Source organism: Emys orbicularis, chromosome 6 (assembly GCF_028017835.1).
Source record: "Emys orbicularis isolate rEmyOrb1 chromosome 6, rEmyOrb1.hap1, whole genome shotgun sequence".
NCBI classification, from domain to species: Eukaryota; Metazoa; Chordata; order Testudines; family Emydidae; genus Emys; species Emys orbicularis.
In genome coordinates, this window is record NC_088688.1 from 26270760 (window position 1) to 26292500 (window position 21741).

A 21741-nucleotide genomic window follows, 5' to 3' on the forward strand; every position below is an offset into this window, starting at 1 on the left:
AAGCAAGGGTTCAAAAGAAGGATTCATGAGCATTGGCAACACAAGACTGAGTTCCCAAAGTTGGCGTTGGTTTCAGTACAGGAAGATAGATTCTGGAACAGCCTTTCAAAAACTTTACAGCCATTGGATGAGTGAAAACCAAACAATTCTCCACTGAAGGAAAATGGAAAGTGTTGATTGCTGACAAATGATCAATGATTGTGACGCAGCAGCTGGAGGAGTAGGCTATCATCTCCTCACTGGTCTCTGTTTTCAATGCTGTGGTTCATACTGCTGTTGTTGTGAATACGGTGTGCACCGGTAGCATTGCGGGACATAGTAACTCCTCTGTTGCTTCTTGAGCTTAGGGATATATAAATACCCAGGGATCACAGCATCACCCTTAAGTCTTTGAGCATATGGAGAGAATCTTCGTTCTTTGCAGTGAAGAGTTTGGGCCCCTTGAATGGTAAATCTTCAACCGTGGATTGCTCTTCCCCAGGGAAGCCGGAGAGATGGAGCCATGATGCCCTTCTCATTACCACTGATCTTGCTGCTGTATCCATAGAGTCAGACGCGACTTGGAGGGCTGTTCTAGATATGAGTTGACCCTCTAATACAAGTGCTGTAAATTGTTCTTATTTATCATCAGAAATAAAGTAAAGTAGACTAATTCAGAAAACTTTGTGTAGTTATTATAATCATATTTAGCCAGCACGGCTTCTTAGTTGGCTATCCTCAGGTGTAGTGTAGCCAAGGAATAAGCCTTGCAGCCAAAAAGGTCGAGCCTCTTCCAGTCCTTATCATAAAAAGTGTATTCTTAGGTTGCTGTTGTCTCCCCCATTCATGGACTGCATCAACTACGAGCAAATTGGGTGCTGGATGGGAGAAGAGGAACTCTGTGCCTTAACTGGCACATAATATTTTTTGTCAGACCTTTTGCATGCTGGTGAAGCAGTTGCAGGGGTCTGCCAAATGGACTTGATAGGTTACATGATCACATAATTCATGCAAAGAGCAATTTTGGAAGAGGATGTATTCAGAATGTCCACAAGTTTGTGCTCTGCCACCAGGACCTCTTCCAGAGAGATGTCTGGAAAACTCGCCACCCTTTTAAATAGGTCTTGAAAACTGCTTAAAATCATCCCCCATATTGTGGGGAGGAGGCATGATGGCGTCATCTGGGGAGGATGACGACAAGTGGGTAGGTGGTGTTCCTTCCTGGTCTAACGATTCTTCTTCCTCTTCATTCCCTTCTCCCGCCGGTTCCCAGGGTCCTGTAACGAGGGGTGCAGGCGATTGCTGTGTTCTTAGTCTGGATGTTGTAGGCAGACCTTTTGTGGGGGGTACGTTGCCCATGGATTCTGGTATGCACAGTGGGGTGAAAAGGGCATCACTGGGCCCCAGGGTGTCTGGGACCAGTATAATATGCCCCGAGGGGGTCCCCTTTTGAGTGGTTCTCGGTGGGAAGGAGATTGTGGAGGAGAGTCTATTTGCCCTTCCTCATCCTCCTCACTCGAAAGAGGTGGAGCAGAATGCGATGGGGTCGTAAGGAGGCTTGGTGCCAAACACGCCGGGGTCGCGTCGGTGCCACGAATCGGACAGTCCAGTGTAGATTTAACCAGATCTTTGTGCTGTAGGAACTCCTGCGGTGTCTGCATGGTCTGCAACATGGGCTGCATAGTCGCCAGTGCCGGGAGCTGCAGTATATATGTCAGTACAACAGGCTGTGCCGGTGTGTGCACCGAACGAGTAGTAGAGGTTGAAGAACGAACCACGGTCTGCACCGGTGCCAAGCCGCTCTCTGCTAATCAAGACTTCAGCTATGTTAATGCCGAGGCATGGGGTTTTGATTTCCCCTTAGTGTCTGTCTCTGAACTGGCTCTTTTAGTCCTTAGCCTCGGTACCGACTGCTCCAGCCTTTTCCGTGGCAGAGACAGCGGGACCATCCAGCACCGCTAGTACTGTGAGAACTGTTTGTCCGTTCGCAGAATGGCATTTCTTGGCCGATTCCTGTGTTAGGGACGTGGGTACCCACTTTTTGGACACACTTTTAGTGGGGGTGATCAAGAGCCTGGGCCACCAAGGAGGGACCCTTGTCAGAAGCCGTGGTTGGCAAGGCTTGTCTAGGTGGGGTCTTGGCTTCAGGCTCAGATGCCAGTCTGAGAGGCTTCCTGCCCCACACTCCAGCTGCTCATCCCACGCCCAGGACTCTGCGCCCGACTGCTGTTGCAGGCCTCGGCCCCTGGCCGAGGGTCCGTTCCCGCCCCCAGCTGTGGCCCCAGCCTTGACCCCCTTACCCTGTCTGCATCTCCCCCCTCCCGGAGCTCCTGCTCCTGGCTCCATGGGAGGGACAGACAGACAGGGGTAAGGGAGGGCGTGAGGTACAAAGTTTGGGGACCACTGGTCTAAGGGGATTATCTGTGACTCCATGGTAAGACTGTTACAATGATCCAGGAGTTCACATTTGTTACTGGCTTGGATAAATCTAATTATAGAATACACCACCAATTTGGCGTGTCTGCCCTACTTTTGACAGGCTGCCATGAGATAGGCACTCACAGTGATGAGCCAGTCTAAGCAGCATGACAGATGGGTCTTTTCCCTCCCTTGGATTTGGGCATTGGGAAGTAACAGAAGTAGAAGCTGTGACCCTGATGTTTCAGTGGAACCCTCTCCACCACTCTCAAAGCCAGCAGAGTGGACTTGCTCAAGAAGCAGCAACTCCTGAGAGGAATCCCTGAGGAGGGATGGAGGGTGGGGAGGAGGTGTGAAGAGGAACTGGATGGCATAACCCAATCTGACCATGCTTAGGACCCAGCTGTAAGTAATGATAGAGTCCCAAGCATTGTGAAAGCAGGCCAGCTTGTCCCCAAAGGGGAGAGATGGGGAGGGAGGAGCAGCAACTGGAACAGTGCTCTGGACCAACGAGTCAAAATGGGCACTTGGAAGGCACTGGGGGAGAGGGTGTGGACTGGCCAAAACCCAACCACGACTACTTTCTCTGGTGGGACTTATCCCTCTTTCTGGGGTAGTCCCGTTGCCTCAGAGGAGGGAAAGGCTGGCCCAACATACACTACGGAAGATACTGCTGCTGCTGGACTCTGTAGTGGCGCCCCCAAGAAGCCCTGGAGTTCTTGAAGAAGTGCAGGGTCTTGTCAGCTGTGTTCGAGAACAGCTTTTGCCCTTGAAAGGCAAATCTTCAGTAGCTTGCTGGACATTGGGCGCAATGCTCAAATTCTACAGCCAGGAATCCCTTTTCATGGTGACTGCAAAGGCCATCGCCCTGGCCAAGGTGTCCACGACATCAAGTGTGGACTGCAAGGACGTCCTAGCCACCAAGCAGCCCTCAGGGACAAATGCCAAAATTCCTCCCCAAGGCCTCAGGCAGCTGGTCTGCAAACTTACATCGCTGTCCAGTTAATAAAATCATACTTGGACAGCAAGGCTTGCTAGCTAGCAATTTGCATCTGTAAGGAGGAGATGTAAATCTTCTTGCACAGGAGGTCCAATCATTTAGAGTCCCTATTCTCAGGGGTGGACTGCCGTTCACCACAGTTACAACTAGGGAATCTGGAGCAGGATGGGAGTAAAACCCCTCAAATCCCTGCACAAGAACAAAACAGCACTTTTCCAGGTGCTTAGCCACAGGCACTATTGAAGCCAGCGTGCTCCAGAGGGTCTTAGCCAGTTCACGGAGTGCATTGTTGATAGGCAGGGAGACATTCCCAGGGGAAGACAGCTATAAAATGTCCACCAATTTGCGGGTGTTGTCTTGTAAGAACTCCACTTGCATACCAAGTGAGGCAGGGGAACCTCAAGATCCCAGAGATGAGGGCAGAATGAGAGTAGAGGGAGCAAATAGGAGGTCTGACTCATCCACCACCCAGAACCAGGCACCGCCACTGCAAACAGTGTTGGTCCCAGAAGCAGTTATCAGTCCTGAAGTGAACAGCAGTACCAGAGTGTCTGATGGTACCAATGTTGAGGGCGGTGAAAGCTGCCACAGAAGCATTTGCAGTGCCAACTCCATCGGTGCCGAGAAGGTTCCCAGTACCGAGGTCCCTTGTACCAATCACAGTATCGCACCTACTTCCACAACCTCTGGAACGGAAACATTGGGGTGTAGATCCCAGGATTCAGCAGCTTGTTCAATCAAAAGGGATTATAGCTGACGCAGCCCTGGCAAAATCCTAGAAACAAAGGAGAGGTTGGGACCGAAAGGCAGAGGAGGTCTGTAGCTGCATGGTATGCCACCGACATGGAAACAATTGGTAGCAGCATCTCCCCCATCAGTACCAGACTCCACGGACTCGTGGAGGTCAGAGCTGGCAACAATGGTACAGGGTTTCTAACCTCCCTACTGCGTACCAGTTATTAGGAAGAGACAGGTAATAGTTATGGGGGATTCGATCATTAGAAACATAGATAGCTGGGTTTGCGATGACCGGGAGAACCACATGGTGGCTTGCCTGCCTGGTGCGAAGGTTGCGGATCTCTCTAGACATCTAGATAGACTTATGTATTGTGCGGGGAGGAGCTGGTGGTCGTGGTACATGTAGGTGCCAATGACATAGGGAAGGATAGGAGAGAGGTCCTGGAGGCCATATTTAGGCTCCTAGGTAATAGATTGAGGTCCAGGACCTCCATGATAGCATTCTCTGAAATGCTTCCAGTTCCACGTGCAGGGCCAGTTAGACAGGCAGAACTGCAGGGTCTCAATGCATAGATTAGATGATGGGAGGGAGGAGGGGTTTAGATTTATTAGAAACTGCAGAAACTTTTGGGAAAGGAGGAGCCTATACAAAAAGGATGGTGATAGTGACTGTGAAATGCTCAGGGAGATTAGAGGCTATAAAAAAAAGGGGGGGGGGATTTCAACTATCCCCATATTGATTGGGTACATGTCACCTCAGGATGGGATGCAGAGATAAAGTTTCTTGACACTTTCAATGACTACTTCTTGGAGCAGCTAGTCCTGGAACCCACAAAAGGAGAGGCACTTCTTGATTTACTCCTAAGTGAAGCACAGGATCTGGTCCAAGAGGTGAATATAGCTGGACCGCTTGGTAATAGTGACCATAATTAAATTTAACATTCCTGTGGCATGGAAAACACCACAGCAGCCCAACACTGTAGCATTTAATTTCAAAAAGAGGGACTATACAAAAATGAGGAATTTAAAAAGATATAGTGCCAAAAGTGAAATCCCTGCAAGCTGCATGGAACCTTTTTAAAGACACCATAATAGAGGCTCAACTGAAATGTATACCCCAAATTAAAAAAAAAAAAAAGTAAGAGAACAAAAAAAGTGCCACCATGGCTAAACAAAGTAAAAGAAACAGTGAACGACAAAAAGGCATCCTTTAAAAAGTGGAAGTTAAATCCAAGTGAGGAAAATAGAAAAGAGCATAAACTCTGGCAAATGAAGTGTAAAAATATAATTAAGATAAAAAAAAGAACAGCTAGCCAAAGACTCAATAAGTACTAGCCCCATCTCAAAAAACATATATTGGAATCGGAAAAGGTTCAGAAAGGGGCAACAAAAATGATTAGGGGTATGGAATGGCTGCCATATGAAGAGAAATTAATAAGACTGGGACTTTTAAGCTTGGAAAAGAGATGACTAAGGGGGGATAAGATACAGGTCTATAAAATCATGACTGGTGAGGAGAAAGTAAATAAGGAAGTGTTATTTACTCCTTCTCATAATACAAGAACTAGGGAGCCCCAAATGAAATTAATAGGCAGCAGGTTTAAAATAAACAAAAGGAAGTATTTTTTCACACAACGCACATTCTGTGGAACTCCTTGCCAGAGGATGTTGTGAAGGCCAAGACTATAACCGAGTTCAAAAAAGAATTAGATAAATTCATGGGGATTGGTCCATCAATAGCTATTAGCCAGGATGGTGTTCCTCATCTCTGTTTGCCAGAAGCTGGGAATGGGTGAAAGGAGATGGATCACTTGATGATTACTTGTTCTTTTCATTCCCTCTGGAGCCCTGGCATTGGCCACACTCAGAAGACAGGATACTGGGCTAGATGGACCTTTGATCTGACCCAGTATGGACATTCTTACGTTACCAGGGAAATGTTAGAGATATCCACACCATCCTGCACACCAGCTCCATGCCAATCCATGCATTTCCTGGGAGAGGGAGAAGAGTCACCCCAAGACCTGGACTGATCTCAATTGGGTTTATGTGACCTTTTCCTTGGTGCAGTTGATGGGGAATGGCTCCTCTGTTTCTACAGAGAGGCGCCTGCTCCGGAATGTGAAGTAGCAGCGCTCTCAGAACCCGAGGGCAATCTCCGACCTGATAATGGCCTCAGTACCAAAGCCAACCGCATGACCTGTTCGAGCAGGTGCTGCTTCAGACTAAGGTCCCAAGTCACTGAGTCTGTTTCTTAAACAATCAGCAGATCGTGCAACACAGCGGGTCCAGCTTTTCGGCAGGGGACCCACGGGCTCCAAGTGCTGCCCCCCCGCCCCGAGCACCGGCTCCGCACTCCCATTGGCCGGTTCCCAAACAATGGGCGGTGCCTGTGGACAAGAGCCGCGCGGAGCCGCTTGTGCACCTCTGCCTAGGAGCCGGACCTGCTGCTGGCCACTTCCAGGGTGTAGCGCAGTCCGCGGTGCCGGGACAGGCAAGAAGCCTGCCTCTGCACCCCAGCTGCGCCACTGACCGGGAGCCACCGGAGGCAAGTCCGCACCCCAACCCCACGCCACAATCCCCTGCCCCAGCCCTGAGCCCCCCCCCCCCAACCTAGAACCCCTTCCTGCACCCCAAACCCCTCATCCCTGGCCCCACCCAAGCCTGCACCCCCAACCAGAGGCCTGACCTCCCTCCTGCACCCCAACCCCCTTCCCCAGCCCTGAGCCAACCCCAAAACCCAGAGCCCCTTCTGCACCCCAAACCCATCCCAAGCCCCACCCCATGCACCCCAACCCCCTGCTCCAAGCCATCTCCTACAGCCTGAACCCCTCATTCCTGGCCCCACCCCACAGCCCTCACCCCAACACTGCCCCAGCCTTGAGCTCCTCCTCCCCCAAGCCCCTCATCACCAGCTCCGTTAGGTCGCAGGCATCAATTTTCTTCAACTGGGTCCCCAGAAAAAAAGTTTGAAAACCACTGCTTTATGCCATTATCTAAATCACTGATGAAGATATTGAACAGAACTGGGCCCAGGACCAATCCCTGTGGGACCCCACTCGATATGCCCTTCAAGCTTCACTGTGAACCACTACTAACTACTTTCTGGAATGGTTTTCCAACCAGTTATGCACCCACCTTATAGTAGCTCCATCTAGGTTGGATTTCCCTACTTTGTTTATGAGAAGGTCGTGCGAGACAGTATCAAAAGCCTTACTAAAGTCAAGATATACCCTATCTACTGCTTCCCCCACTAACCACAAGGCTTGTTACTCTGCCACAGAAAGCTATTAGGTTGGTTTTGACACGATTTGTTCTTGACAAATCCATGTTGACTGTTACTTATCACCTTATCTTCTAGAAGTTTGCAAACTGATTACCTGATTATTTGCTCCATTATCTTTCCAAGTACTGAAGTTAAGCTCACTGGTCTAACTCCCCAGGTTGTCCTTATTTCCCCTTTTTTAATAGACTGATGCTACACTTGCCCTTTCCCAGTCTATGGAATCTCTCTCATCTTCCTTTAGTTTTCAAAGATAATTGCTAATGGCTCAGATATCTCCTCAGTCAGCTCCTTGAGTATTCTAGGATGTATTTCATCAGGTCCTGTTGACCTGAAGACATCTAACTTGCCGAAGTAATTTTTAATCTTGTTTTCCCTATTTTAGATTCAGATCTTACTTCATTTTCACTGGCATTCACTATGCTAGACATCCAATCACTACTAACCTTTTTGGTGAAAACTGAAACAAATAAGTCATTTAGCACTTCTTCCATTTTTACATTTTCTGTTATTGTTTTCCCCCCCCTCATTGAGTAATGGGCCTACCCCGTCCTTGGTCTTCCTCTTGCTTCTAATGTATTTGCAGAACGTTTTCTTGTTACCCTTTAGGTCTCTAGCTAGTGTGATCTTTTTATTGGCCTTGGCCTTTCTAATATTGTCCCTACATGCTTATGTTTGTTTATATTCATCCTTCATAATTTGACCAGTTTCCACTTTAGGGAGTCTACCTCCTGTCTGAGGATCCTCTCATGAGTCGGGTCCTTGAAGAGGGACAAGGAAGGGGTTTTTGTGGCAGGAATGAAAGGAAATTCTGCTGTGTAGCCTTGGCTGCTCCGGGGGAGTCCCATCAAAATGATCTCTTGGCAAGAGGCTGGGACTGGGAAGAGGACGACGATGAGGCAGTTTGTCTGCTGCGCTGCACCCTCTAGTACGGGGTGGGCAAATTACAGCCCGGGGACCGCATCCGGCCCTTCAGATGTTTTAATCCGGCCCTCAAGTTCCCACTGCGGTGCAAGGCTTGCCCTGCTCCAGCCAGGGAGCAGGGTGGGGTTTTTTTGGGGGGGGGAGGGGTCACAGATAGATAGGGTATGCCAGACCATCCTGGCTGGCTCCAACATAGCTTTCCTGATTGGACATGCCAGCTTGATAGGGCCTGCAGCCTGGAGGATGTTAAACAACTTGTGAGTAGAATCTTTGTTGATCTTCCTCCTCAAACGCTCCCAAAGGGGCTGAGAATCTTAGCAATGTGGTATCCTCATCTGCTCTCACGCTCAGATACTTTGACTCAGGAGGTCTGAAGTAAGGATCCCAAGAACTCTATCAGGGCCAATGAGTGAGATTGTAAGGATGAGGAGGATACCATTGGTCCCGAGCACAGTAGTGTGCCCTCCTGGAGTGCAAATGTGGCCAGGAGACTCTGGAATCCCTGCTGGGGCTAACCTCGTGCCTTGGGGAGGCAAAGGAGTCGCTGTCTCAACCTCTAGTTCACCAGATAAGTAAAAATATTCAATTCTGCCAGCTGAGCCATTGGTACAGTATGCCTTGCAATACAGTAATGGAATATGGTGCACTGATGATGTGGATATCTCCCTAGAGACTACCAGTTCCAAGAGTATCAGCGACTCCGGGTCAGAGTACAGAGCCAGGCCATAAGAGATAATATGCCACGGTCTAACAGTGGGGGACATGAAGGGCTTTTACCCCTTGATGAAGCAGACAGTGCCGATTTAGGTTGGGTGGTGAATGTTGGTGCCACCAAAACCTCCTTCTTCCTGCTGTAGCGCGGTACCTTTGGTGCAGCTGGCAATCGCTCCTTTCTCTCTCTAGCAGTTCTGGGGCACTTTTGGACCTCAGTACTGGTGGTTGGGATCCATGCACCCCATGAATTCCTGACACATCCGTAATGGGGCACAGAAACTTATTACATTTGGAAAGAACAGGGGATGCAGTCCTCTTCAGAGAGGCCTCAGGAGGGGATTTCTCCCGCTTCTTAGGAGGGTATTTGTCCTTACCCTCCTCTCATTGCAGGTTAGAGTATTTGGGCCTGGTTTCTGATGGTTCAGAGTTATGGAGAATCCAGCCAGGAGGGGTGCTACTAAGTACGTCTGGCCAGCATACACGGGACGCAGATGACCCAGGTTTGGACTGGTCTCTCAACGACTGCTCCATCAGGTATCTTTGGAGCTGGAATTTTCAGTATTGCTGGGTTCAGAGTGGAAAAGAATTACAGATATTGCACATGGAGGGAATCCAAGCCAATATACAAATAAGTCATGGGGGGATGCTCATTGGGAAGACAGGGGGCAGACCATGCAGGACTTGAACTGGGGATCTTAGGCATACTAAGCAGTTGAGAATGGAAGGGGAAACTCCGGGATTCCAAAATGCTAACTAACTACTAAAACTATCTAGAAGGTAAAACTATTTACAGAAAAACCTGATCTGAAGCAGAAATTCTAGTGAAGATGCCAAAACTTCAGGGTTCTCTCTCAGGTCATGAAATGTAGAAAGGAATTGGAAAGGCAGTCAGTCTGTGCCTACCTTTATGCACTTGGTTTGGCACAATGAGGTGGCACAGGCATGGACCAACGAATGCTGCTAGTGAAAAATCTTCTAGTTTTAGGCGCAAGGAGAGCATGCACACCCACAGTAGAATACTCACAGGGACCAAGAATTAAAATATCCCTCAGCACTTTTTTTTTTTTTTTTGAAGAATCACAGGGTCCACTCCAAAATCCCCTAAGTAAAAGCAGATTCTAAAGTTCATGGCTGTGAACAGCTGTTGTTCAATTCAAAATCATTGCCATGTTTGCTACGACTCTCCACAACCAGTATCTAACTCAGTTTGCTTTGTAAAGCACAAATAGGAAAGTTACTATTTCATATTAATACGTATAAGTATTCTAATTGTTTTTACATTTTCAAAAAGCACACTGCATGCAGTGCTATTTTATACTTTTTTTACCTCATTTTTGATGAAATCAGCACTCATTCCAGTTTCTTTATCTTCAGAGGAAGGCAATAAAACTGATTCCTCAGGAACAATTTGTGACCAACGCCCAGCCAGTGAAGGATTTTTAGGATAGGATATATTTTTGCATTCTGTGCTCTCCCACAGAAAGATACACGCAGTAGGAGTAATGAGTAGCACCTTGTTCCCATCTCCTGAGACATACAGGTACAATCTCATGGAGCACTCTGAAAAAATAATGTGTCAGAAAAGTGACTGTTTTTCAGTGTCCACAGATTTGCATAAAGAGATTTTACTAAAAAAAAAAGTTATGAGTGCTAACTGGCATCAAACCAGTTTTTAAAACGTATTTTAAAGAGCATTTAGTGAGTTTCATACAAGGAAGACACATACGAACAGCAAGCAGTGCTGTCAAATGTATCAGGGTAACTGCATGGGTCTCTCTCCCTCCATGGTCCACTTCGCCCAAGAGAGATGATGGCTGGGAGCTAGAAACCCTAGGTCGGTGCCCTCAAAGGACCACAGAGGGAGAATACAGATGCAATTGTCCTAAAACTGTGACAATATGTACCAAATGTAACCAAATGTGAGACACAAGAAAGAGTGGTGGTATAATTCAAACAAACTTTGTTGTTGAAGTAAGCCTCCAAATAGACAAAGGAGGCAGCATGCATTACATCTCAGTGTAAACTGCAGACACAGAAAGCTTTGCAGTAGCATCAATCCATACAGTGATATCCTATGTAAAGATGGGGCAAGAGAAAAACCTGTTTTAAAAATTTCTTTTGGGATTGCTTTATCGTGATTGGGTAACATTACTCATCTTGATTAGTGTAATCTCCTCTTCTCCCTTCACGTATCACCCCTTCTAAAATCCATGCAACACACAGCTTTTAAGATCTACTTTGCCTCAAATGACCATGTAAACCCGTCCACTGGCTCCCCTCTTCTCCACCATCACAAAGTCAACCTTATAGTGACTGTTCTAAAGACTCTACATTTCCATCTTCATAACTGTGGGTCCCTCCATTCTGCCACTGATGGCAGACTTGATGTCCCATTTATCTGCTTCCCCTATGACCATCTCTGCATTAACCTTTGTCCCATAAGAACTGAAGAACGGCCATACTGGGTCAGACCAATTGCTATCTAGCACAGTATTGTGTTTTCCAATGTGCAGTACTTTGCATTTATCAACATTGAACTACATCTGCCATTTTGTTGCCCAGTCATCCAGTTTAGTGAGAGATCCCTTTGTAACTCTTTGCATGCAGCTTTGGACTTAATTATCTTGAGTAATTTTGCATCATCTGCTTTGCCACCTTACTGTTCACCCCTTTTTCCAGACTGTTTATGAATATGTTGAACAGGACTGCTCCTGATACAGATCCTTGGGGGACCTCATTATTTACCACTCTCCACTGTGAAAACTGGCCATTTATTCTTATACGTTGTTTCCTATCTTTTCACCAGTTACTGGTCCATGAGAAAACCTTCCCTCTTATCTCATGATGCCTTACTTTGCTTAAGAGCCTTTGGTGAGGAACCTTACCAAAGGCTTTCTGAAAGTCCAAATACACTATATTCACTGGATCACCTTTGTCCATCCCCTCAAAGAATTCTAACAGATTGGTGAGGCATGATTTCCCTTTATAAAAGCCAGGTTGACTCTTCCCCAATGAATCAGGTTCATCTATGCATCTGATAATTCTGTTCTTTACTACAGTTTCAAACAATTTTCCTGGTACTGAAGTTAGGCTTACCAGCCCGCAATTAGCAGTATCACCTCTGGAGTCTTTCAAAAATCAGAGTTACATTAGTTATTCAACAGTCATTTGGTACAGAGACTGATTTAAGTAATAGGTTAAGCACAGTTGTTAGTCTGGCAATTTCATATTTGAGTTCCTTCAGAACTTGGGTGACCACCACCTGGTCCTGGTGACTTATTACTGTTTAACTTATCTATTTCTTCCAGAACCTCCTCTACCAACACCTCAGTCTGGAACCTAAAAAGAACAGCTGGAACCTTCCTCATATCATCTGCAGTGAAGACCGAAACAAATAATTCATTTAGCTTCTCTGCAACAGCCTTGTCTTCCTTCAGTGATCCTTTTGCATCTTGATTGCCCACTGGCCCCATTGATTGTTTATCTGGCTGCCTGCTTCTGATGTACTTTAAAAAAAAATTGATGTTAGTTTGTGTCTTTTGCTAGTTGTTCTTCAAATTCTCTTTTGGCCTGCCTAATTATACTTTTACACTTGATTTGCCAGAGTTTATGCTGTTTTCTGTTTTCCTCGGTAGGATTTGACTTCTAATTTTTAAAGGATGCCTTTTTGCCTCTAACCACCTTTTTACTCTGTTTAGCCATGGTGGCATTTATTTTATTTTTTTTAAATTAGGAATATACATTCAATTTGAGCCTCTATTATGATGATTTTTAAAAGTTTCTGTGCAGCTTGCAGGCATTTCACCCTTGTGACTGTTCCTTTTAATTTCTATTTAACTAGTTTCCTCATTTTTGTGTAGTTCCCCTTTTTGAAGTTAAATGCTATTGTGGTAGGCTTCTTTGGTATTTATCCCTCTACAAGAATGAGCTATGATCACTATTACCAAGCAGATCAGCTATATTTACCTGTTGGACCAGATCCTGCTCCAAGAATCAATCGTTAACGGCGTTTAGAAATTTTATCTCTGCATCCCATCCTGAGTTGACGTATTCCCAGTCAATATGGGGATAGTTGAAATCCCTCATTACTGGGTTTTCTGTTTTTGTAGCCTCTCTAATCTCCTCACTATTTCACAATAGCCAACACCATCCTGATAAGGTGATTGGTTGTACGTTACTACTGCTATACTCTTATTATTCAAGCATGGAATTTATATCCATAAAGATGTTATGATACTGTTTGAGTCATTTAAGATTTTTACTATACTTGACACTATGCTTTCTTTTACATATAGTGCCACGCCCCAGCCAGCACGACCTACTCTGTCATTCCTATATATTTTGTATTCTGGTATTACCATGTCCCATTGATTACCATCCTTCCATCAAATTTCTGAGATGCCTATTATATCAATATCCTCATTTAATACCAGGCATTCAAGTTCTCCCATCTTTATATTTAGACTTCTTGGATTTGTAGACAAGCACTTATAAAATTTGTCAATATTTAGTAGTCTACCTTCATGTGAAGTAATTGAATGGTACTGTTTTTCCTTTGACTGTTTCTCTTCAACTCTTACTTGTACTTTATAGTAAAGAGGAGAGAATAGAAGTTGATAGGGAAAGATTTCTTAAAGGGGATACTCTAAGGGATGTGTCTTTCCTAACCATGTGTTCCTCCACACCTGTCGGCTTTCCACCAATCCTTAGTTTAAAAACTCCTCTACAACCTTTTTAATTTTACATACCACCTCAATGCATGGAGTGCCCTGCCTGAACTGGTTCCTCACTATTTAAATTCCTCCTGAAGACCCACTTTTAGGAGGACAAGAAACTAGCTGAATAAGTCCTCTACTTACCTATTTCACTTATCTCATGAATGAATTGCTTCTTTATATGAAAGGACAGGCTTGAATGCTGGGAGAGAGATGTAAGGATACTAGAATTGAAGCTGAAAATGGGATGGGGAGGATGAGGTTGAACTGTGTACAGAGAATAGGGAATTTGGTGTGATTAACTTCTAAAAAACAACAACAAAGAAACATAACTAACAATGCATGCTGTCAATTATCTACTCAATCATCTTGCCTGAATGATGGCTTCCTCGGTATTTGGAAAGCTCCTACCACATTTTGGGTGCTACCAAAATCAAAGTAAACAACTTTATTTGTAAGTGTTATAGAAAAATAAATCCCAATGACAACAAGAAATCTTTAATTTTAATGGAAGAAAGAATATTTCCCTCTCTCTCTTTTGCCTTTAAAGGAGAGAACTGGCTGAGAGAGGGGGGAGTGGTTGCTACAGAGAGATGAGGAGAAGAACTTTAAGATCTAGATCTCTCTTTGAGGAAGATGTTGCATTTTGACAGAGAGTTGTTGGCTCAGGGACAGAGCTATCTGTGTAATTAAGCTATCTTCAGCAGCAACTCTGAGTCTTCTTGTCTGATCCCTGTTGTGAAAAGGCAGGGACAGCCAGAAAGCTGCTCCTGATGCAGGCAGAGAAAGAGAGATAGCGGCCCCATCTCAGACTCAGATATGCCATCTTTCAAAGATCCTGTTATCAGAAGAAGAGATACTGCACTGGCAGATCCCTTAAGTATATTGGCACAGCATTACTGCTGGAAAGGGGAACCCCCTTCCTCATAGCCACCCATGGGATAGGGATGAATGGGGCAAGATTCTGAAGGGGCATTTGACGGGGAGAGGAGATCCAGTGGTGGGTTCAATGGAAGCACAGATGTCTCCCCTACTACCTTACCTTGACCTTTACCATTACCCCCATGGTTGCTTCTGAGTTCACTCACAATTCCTCAAAACGGGCACTTTGCTTCAAGTTCACCCTTCAGGATGCAGTCCCCTGGAAACACTTATTACATTTGTCATGGTTACAGGGCTAGAGGCATCTCTGGCCCCTCTTCTGGTCTCACTGAATAAACAACCTCAGATGTTAAGGCTCATGTCTTCACCTCACCTAGGATGGAATCCCACAATTCTTCCACTTTTAGATCAGGCCTTGGGCTGTGTATCAACCTTGATTATTCAGCAAGTCCTACTGGGCTGAGCACCTGCAAGTCTTCCCTTCTGGAGCATGTGACCAGTGGTTAATACAGGTGACCAGACAGCTCTCTCACAAAGTGCTTTTTAATTTTAACAGCAGGAGCAAAGCACTTTAAAACATTAAAGGATCTATATGCATGTTTATCTTACGCTCATCCCCACCATCCAACCGTCAAAAAAACCCACAAATTTATTCTGTGTAAGACAGAATCTTAAGAGTTTGAAAATCCAAAATGTAATTAACATTTCTGTTAATAAAAAGATTAAGGTTTGCTAACGGTTAGCTTAGCATACACAAAATACTAATTAGATTTCCAACTCTCTCTTCTGCCAAATAAAAGTTAGTCATTTATTAAATAAAAATTAATCAAAGGAAGATCTTTCTTGTTGACGTTTTTTAATTTTAATAAAAAAGACAAATTGGCGAGTCCTACCTTGTGCTGCTGTAACCACCTTACTCGATTCTTCAACTGCTGGTACAATTTTCAGATAGTCCTGGTCTTTATTCCAAAGAAATAATTCTCCTGTTGTAACTATTCCTGCCAACCAAGCACCTGTTTTCATAGGGAAAAGATGTCTTAAATTATTTTACTATAAAGTATTTAAAATTAGCTTCCCCCATTTTGTCCCCAATCCTGCAGGTATCTCTGAACTAGCAGATCCTGTGCTTGTGTGGAGACAGCTACAGTATCACAGCCTTTTACAGTACTATATGTTTCTAGATTGTTGCAATCTTAAATGAAAACAAAAATTTGAATTGGAACTTAAGAAAATACTTAACCATTTCTTGATGTTGCTAAGACGACAACATTTTTCAACAATGATTGAAGTCGAGGAATTTTCTTCTTTGTCTTTCCTGATAACAGGTTAATTTCACTTATACATTTATCATCTAAAAGAAAGATAGCTTCTTTTTCCTGTTAAAAGGAAAAGAATATTTCAGTTTTCAAAAATGATACTTATTATTTTCTATTTTTGCCTGAAAATTGATGCAGATATAGATAACGGTGTTTAAGACCAGTAGGGGGAGGGGGGGAAAAAGCCCTTTATCAATTAAATGCAAAAGGCTAACATGAAATTCATGCATAAGCATTCAAAAACCATGCAATGCTGAAACAAACTTTAACTCTGCCTTTTTTAATGTATCCATTACAATACAGGGCCAAATTCAGCACTCACTTATGGCAGGGTTGAATCTGGCCTATCATTTTTAATTAGCCTGATCCCACAATCCTTATTCCCACTTACCTGAATAAGACTACTTGCCTAGAAAATGTAGGATTAGGCCCTAAAGATCTGATCCTATGTCTCTGAATTCAACGGGAGTTTTGCCATATATCTCAATGGAAGAAGGATCAGACCCTAAACTGTTACATACTATCTCTTAAATGATACAATGAAAGAAAGAAAAATTCTACCATGTTAGGTAACATTTGAACATATGAGTAAAGACTCTATTGTAATGTATATATGCAAGAGAGGAGAGCTAAGGCTATATGTTCAACTTTGCCTACAACATTTCCTGGCTACTAAATGCGTAACCATGCAATATTGATATTGCTTTAAATTAGTTTTATACATAATTTCATAAGTTGTTTTAAAAGAAAAGGATACAGTAAACTCATGCCCATCAAAGTCATTAATAAACTGTGTATTTGTTGTACAGGTGCTAGCTAGCTAAAAGGCAGTAGTGTCTGTCACTATAGCAGGTTAAGTATACATTCCCATATCTGTGCATGTATATACCCTTATAAATGTATAACTAAATAAATCTTTAAAGTAAAATAAGCAACTTCCACTCCTGGCTCCAGGCCCTTGCTATCCCCCATAGCACATTATTACAAGAATGTCAGATACTGAACGTAGGTCAGAATAGTTGAGTTCTGTTATGGTTGTCCCAGGGGAGGAATAAAATCTCAAACATATTTTTTAGTGCATAACACCAAATAACGCCAATAGGAATTATTATAATTAAAAAAAAAAAAAAAAAAAAAAAAAACACTCTTGTGAAGCATACAGCTATCAAAAGATGTCTTCCATCAGGTATTGTGAGCAATATTGAACCTTTGGAATGAAGTCAAAATGGCAGCAATAAATCCAGTGATTTGTCTTGGTGCTTCTAACTTAATAACCAGTATGGCACTTCTAAACCATTCCCTGAAGTTTTTTGTAAACTGAGTTGCTAAATAACTGCCACATAATCAAAACTATGTTTAATGTACAGTTAGGTTTAAATAAAAATCTACAGACTCTCACCTGTCCCAGCCAGGAGATTCGAGGCCAAGGTTTCCTATGTTTGATACACGTTGAGACTAAAACATCTAACTTGATCTCCATGCTTATTAGCACTCCCGGTAATCACAACAGTTAAAAAAAAAAAAAAGAGAAAAAGAAAAGAATGGAGGGTGGTCTGCCAACATACCTGTAAAAGATTGAAAAAATATGTTGGTTTTCATTTTAGTTTTTGGAAGATACAAATTCAGAACACAATTTTTAGTCTCCACATACTACATAAACACAAACATAATTCCTAAGCATTTTTATTCTCAAAATAAACTGGACTTGTGGATTATTTGCATTTGTGAAATTCATTTTAACTTTTGGGTCCATTTTACAGTATTAACAGGTGACATGGTTTCTGGTTGACAAAGTATATAATCAACGTAGGCTAAATATGCTTAGGTAAACCTTGGCTGTTCTAGCCCTATGCTTAAATACCAAGCAACATTAGTAGGTTTCAGCATAGAACTCATCTGTATCAGAATTACCATGATAGTACAATACGATTGCTTAAACTCTATGACATTTTATGGTTCCACATAATACACACTGAACTGAAGTAATCTAACTAATGTAAATAAATGAAGGCAGCACATGTAAGTAAAGGTGGAAGCTGTGAAGAAAGGCATATAGATAGGAAAACAATATCTTGATAAGCAACAGTACTGTGTAAAACTAAACTTCATAGGAGTGAATCCAAACAACTCAAAATCAAAGATGTACATTTGTATCGAGAAGCAGTCACTAGCACAGTTCATTATTAACAGGGCCCTACCAAATTCAAGGCCCATTTTGGTCAATTTCACAGTCACAGGATTTTTTAAATAGTCAATTTCATAGTTTTAGGTGTTTACATCTGAAATTTCAGTGTTGTAACCCTGGGGGTCCTGATCCAAAAGGGGGTCGGGAATTTCCACCCTTACTTCTGTGCTGCTGATGGCAGGGGTACTGCCTTCAGAGCTGGGTAGCCAGAGAGCAGCAGCTGCTGGCCAAGCACCAAGCTCTAAAGCCAGTGCCACCGCTAGCAGCAGCACAGAAGTGAGGGTCGGAGGGTCTGGGTGAGGGGAGGTGTTTACCATATCTGCGGGTTTTCCCAGCAGCCTCCCGCCCGGGTCAGGAGCTGACAGCTGGAGGCGCAGCCTCCCGCCTGGGTTGGGAGTGTCCTGGCCAGCATCTTTGCAGCTTCCTACAGCTGAGGGAGGTTCAGAGAAGTGGGTTTGACCCAGCTCTGGGAGCAGCCTCTGCATGGGAAGAGTAAGTCCTGCCCCTCCCCAGCCTGGGCCAGGACTAACAGCTGGTACCCAGCCCATGGTAGGAGCCCCTGGCTGGGGCACCCCCAGCCCAGTCAGATTTCACGGGGGAGATCAGATTTCATGGTCCATGACGTTTTTCACAGCCGTGAATTTAGTAGGGCCCTAATTATTCATCTAGCACAGGGTCCAGAGTGAGGCACACCACGTTCCACAATGTAGCCTCATCTTTAATACAGTGACATGGCCCTCTGAAACAACATATCCCACGATGTAATGCTTTGATCTGTATTACCAAGGGAGCTGCTCAGATGAAGTATTACATGTAGAAGCCTATCCTTTCTATAGGCTGCTTACATCAAGACAACATGACTGTGTGGGTCCACATCCAATTAATAACTGGTTGTATCTTTATCCCCCTCTAATAGCTACAGCTAATGGAGTTATTCTTCTAGCTCAAGCAGTACAGAATCATGGTTTGAGCATTAAAGGCCCCATAATCAAACTCTGAGAATGACTCAAATGGAGAATTCAAATGATTCAAAATCTGAGGATGATCCATTAAAACAGTGGCACGTCAATATGGGGCTTGGATAAGCATCTTCAGACATGGGAACTAGGTAACCCAGGCCAGCAGAGTGTAAGTCTTTGTTGATAATTTAACATAAGAGGATACATGTTTACTACAGTTGACAACTAGCTGAATCAGTATTGGATATAGTTTGAAACAATATATTGGATGCTGGGACCCCTTGTCTTTATTCGGTCATATTGAACGTGAGCGTTTATATGGTTTGAGGTGTCGCACACCGGGACCTATCATGTGTGCTGATGAACTGTATTTCTCTCCTGCCTTCAGTATAAGATAGCACACTATATACCAGAATGCATCAAGCAAGGGCCTCCTGCGTTAAAGACAGCACATCACACCATAAAACTCAGTGTCTCTGCACTGCTATGTTGATACAGAAATTATTGGGTGAGGTTTTTTGACCTCTGTTGCATAGGTCATACTAGATGATCAGCATTTTAATTTTAATTTTTAAAAAAATTTAAGCATGGTCCCTTCTTGCTTTAAAATCTATGCACTGGAGAGCATGCACATGACTTAAATTAAGGTGGAGTAGAACAAATATGAAATTAAAGAATTAGAGTTAGCTTAAGTTTGGTTAAGGAAATATAAGTATTGTAAAGGAAGGCCCTGACTAGCAAGTAAAAGAAAGGCCTTCAGAATAATGAGTTACAAGCCCAGAAGGAAAAAAGTAGGGAGGATGCCTGGTTCAAAGAGTAACTAATGACATAAAGGGAAGTTTCTAAAAAGAAGACCTATGACCAATAGGGGTGACTGCAGATGGTTTTAAATAAGACAAAGAGACTCTGTCTTAGAAGAAGCAACATGGACTTTCCCACCCCACATACCAGTGTTACCTCAAAATTAGGGCATACTCAACAGAAAAACTGTTGGTTAGCAAGAAGGATGGGAAGAGATAAGAGGAAAGACTTGGTGAAAAAGGAGATTCTAGGACTGGAAGGGACCTTGAGAGGTCATCGAGTCCAGTCCCCTGCCCGCATGGCAGGACCAAATACTGTCTAGACCATCCCTGATAGACATTTATCTAACCTACTCTTAAATATCTCCAGAGATGGGGAGATTCCACAACCTCCCTAGGCAATTTATTCCAGTGTTTAACCACCCTGACAGTTAGGAACTTTTTCCTAATGTCCAACCTAGACCTCCCTTGCTGCAGTTTAAGCCCACTGCTTCTTGTTCTATCCTTAGAGGCTAAGGTGAACAAATTTTCTCCCTCCTCCTTATGACACCCTTTTAGATACCTGAAAACTGCTATCATGTCCCCTCTCAGTCTTCTCTTTTCCAAACTAAACAAACCCAATTCTTTCAGCCTTCCTTCATAGGTCATGTTCTCAAGACCTTTAATCATTCTTGATGCTCTTCTCTGGACCCTTTCCAATTTCTCCACATCGTTCTTGAAATGCGGTGCCCAGAACTGGACACAATACTTCAGCTGAGGCCTAACCAGAGCAGAGTAGAGCGGAAGAATGACTTCTCGTGTCTTGCTCACAACACACCTGTTAATACATCCCAGAATCATGTTTGCTTTTTTTGCAACAGCATCACACTGTTGACTCATATTTAGCTTGTGGTCCACTATAACCCCTAGATCCCTTTCTGCCGTACTCCTTCCTAGACAGTCTCTTCCCATTCTGTATGTGTGAAACTGATTTTTTCTTCTTAAGTGGAGCACTTTGCATTTGTCTTTGTTAAACTTCATCCTGTTTAACTCAGACCATTTCTCCAATTTGTCCAGATCATTTTGAATTATGACCCTGTCCTCCAAAGCAGTTGCAATCCCTCCCAGTTTGGTATCATCTGCAAACTTAATAAGCATACTTTCTATGCCAATATCTAAGTCGTTAATGAAGATATTGAACAGAGCCGGTCCCAAAACAGACCCCTGCGGAACCCCACTCGTTATGCCTTTCCAGCAGGATTGGGAACCATTAATAACAACTCTCTGAGTACGGTTATCCAGCCAGTTATGCACCCACCTTATAGTAGCCCCATCTAAATTGTATTTGCCTAGTTTATCGATAAGAATATCATGCGAGACCGTATCAAATGCCTTACTAAAGTCTAGGTATACCACATCCACAGCTTCTCCCTTATCCACAAGCCTCGTTATCCTATCGAAGAAAGCTATCAGATTGGTTTGACATGATTTGTTCTTTACAAATCCATGCTGGCTGTTCCCTATCACCTTACCACCTTCCAAGTGTATGCAGATGATAAATGGTAAATTTTATCTGGATTAAGACCAGAAATAAAGGCAAACTGCCCAAACTGGTTTTCAGCTTGTTATTAATTGGCAATGTCATCATTTGTTGATGGGTACAAAAAATTATCAATTTAGAGTTCTTTGCCAGACTCTATCTGATCATGCTTGAGCACACCAGGATGAGACAATTTGGCTAGGTTCCATCTATTTGTAATATATTGATCACATGCTTATGAATATTTTGTTATTGTATTGCAGTGGTGGCCAAACTTTTCCTGTCACACTCCTCCTTACGATTAATGGA

The 21741-nt window shown here is 43.8% G+C and overlaps 1 protein-coding gene across 1 annotated transcript in view; it reads right to left on the reverse strand.

Annotated features, from left to right (window-relative positions):
* Window positions 1-17475, reverse strand: part of CPLANE1 (ciliogenesis and planar polarity effector complex subunit 1) — a 188014-nt gene extending 170539 nt beyond the window's left edge. The window contains exons 1-4 of the mRNA XM_065406312.1: window positions 17369-17475; window positions 15894-16029; window positions 15547-15666; window positions 10384-10616 (exon numbers count right to left, since the gene is read on the reverse strand). Coding sequence (XP_065262384.1) covers window positions 10384-10616; window positions 15547-15666; window positions 15894-16029; window positions 17369-17449 — 570 coding nt within the window. The 5' untranslated portion in view covers window positions 17450-17475. The remainder of the gene's footprint in view (window positions 1-10383; window positions 10617-15546; window positions 15667-15893; window positions 16030-17368) is intronic.
* Window positions 17476-21741: the final 4266 nt, after the last annotated feature.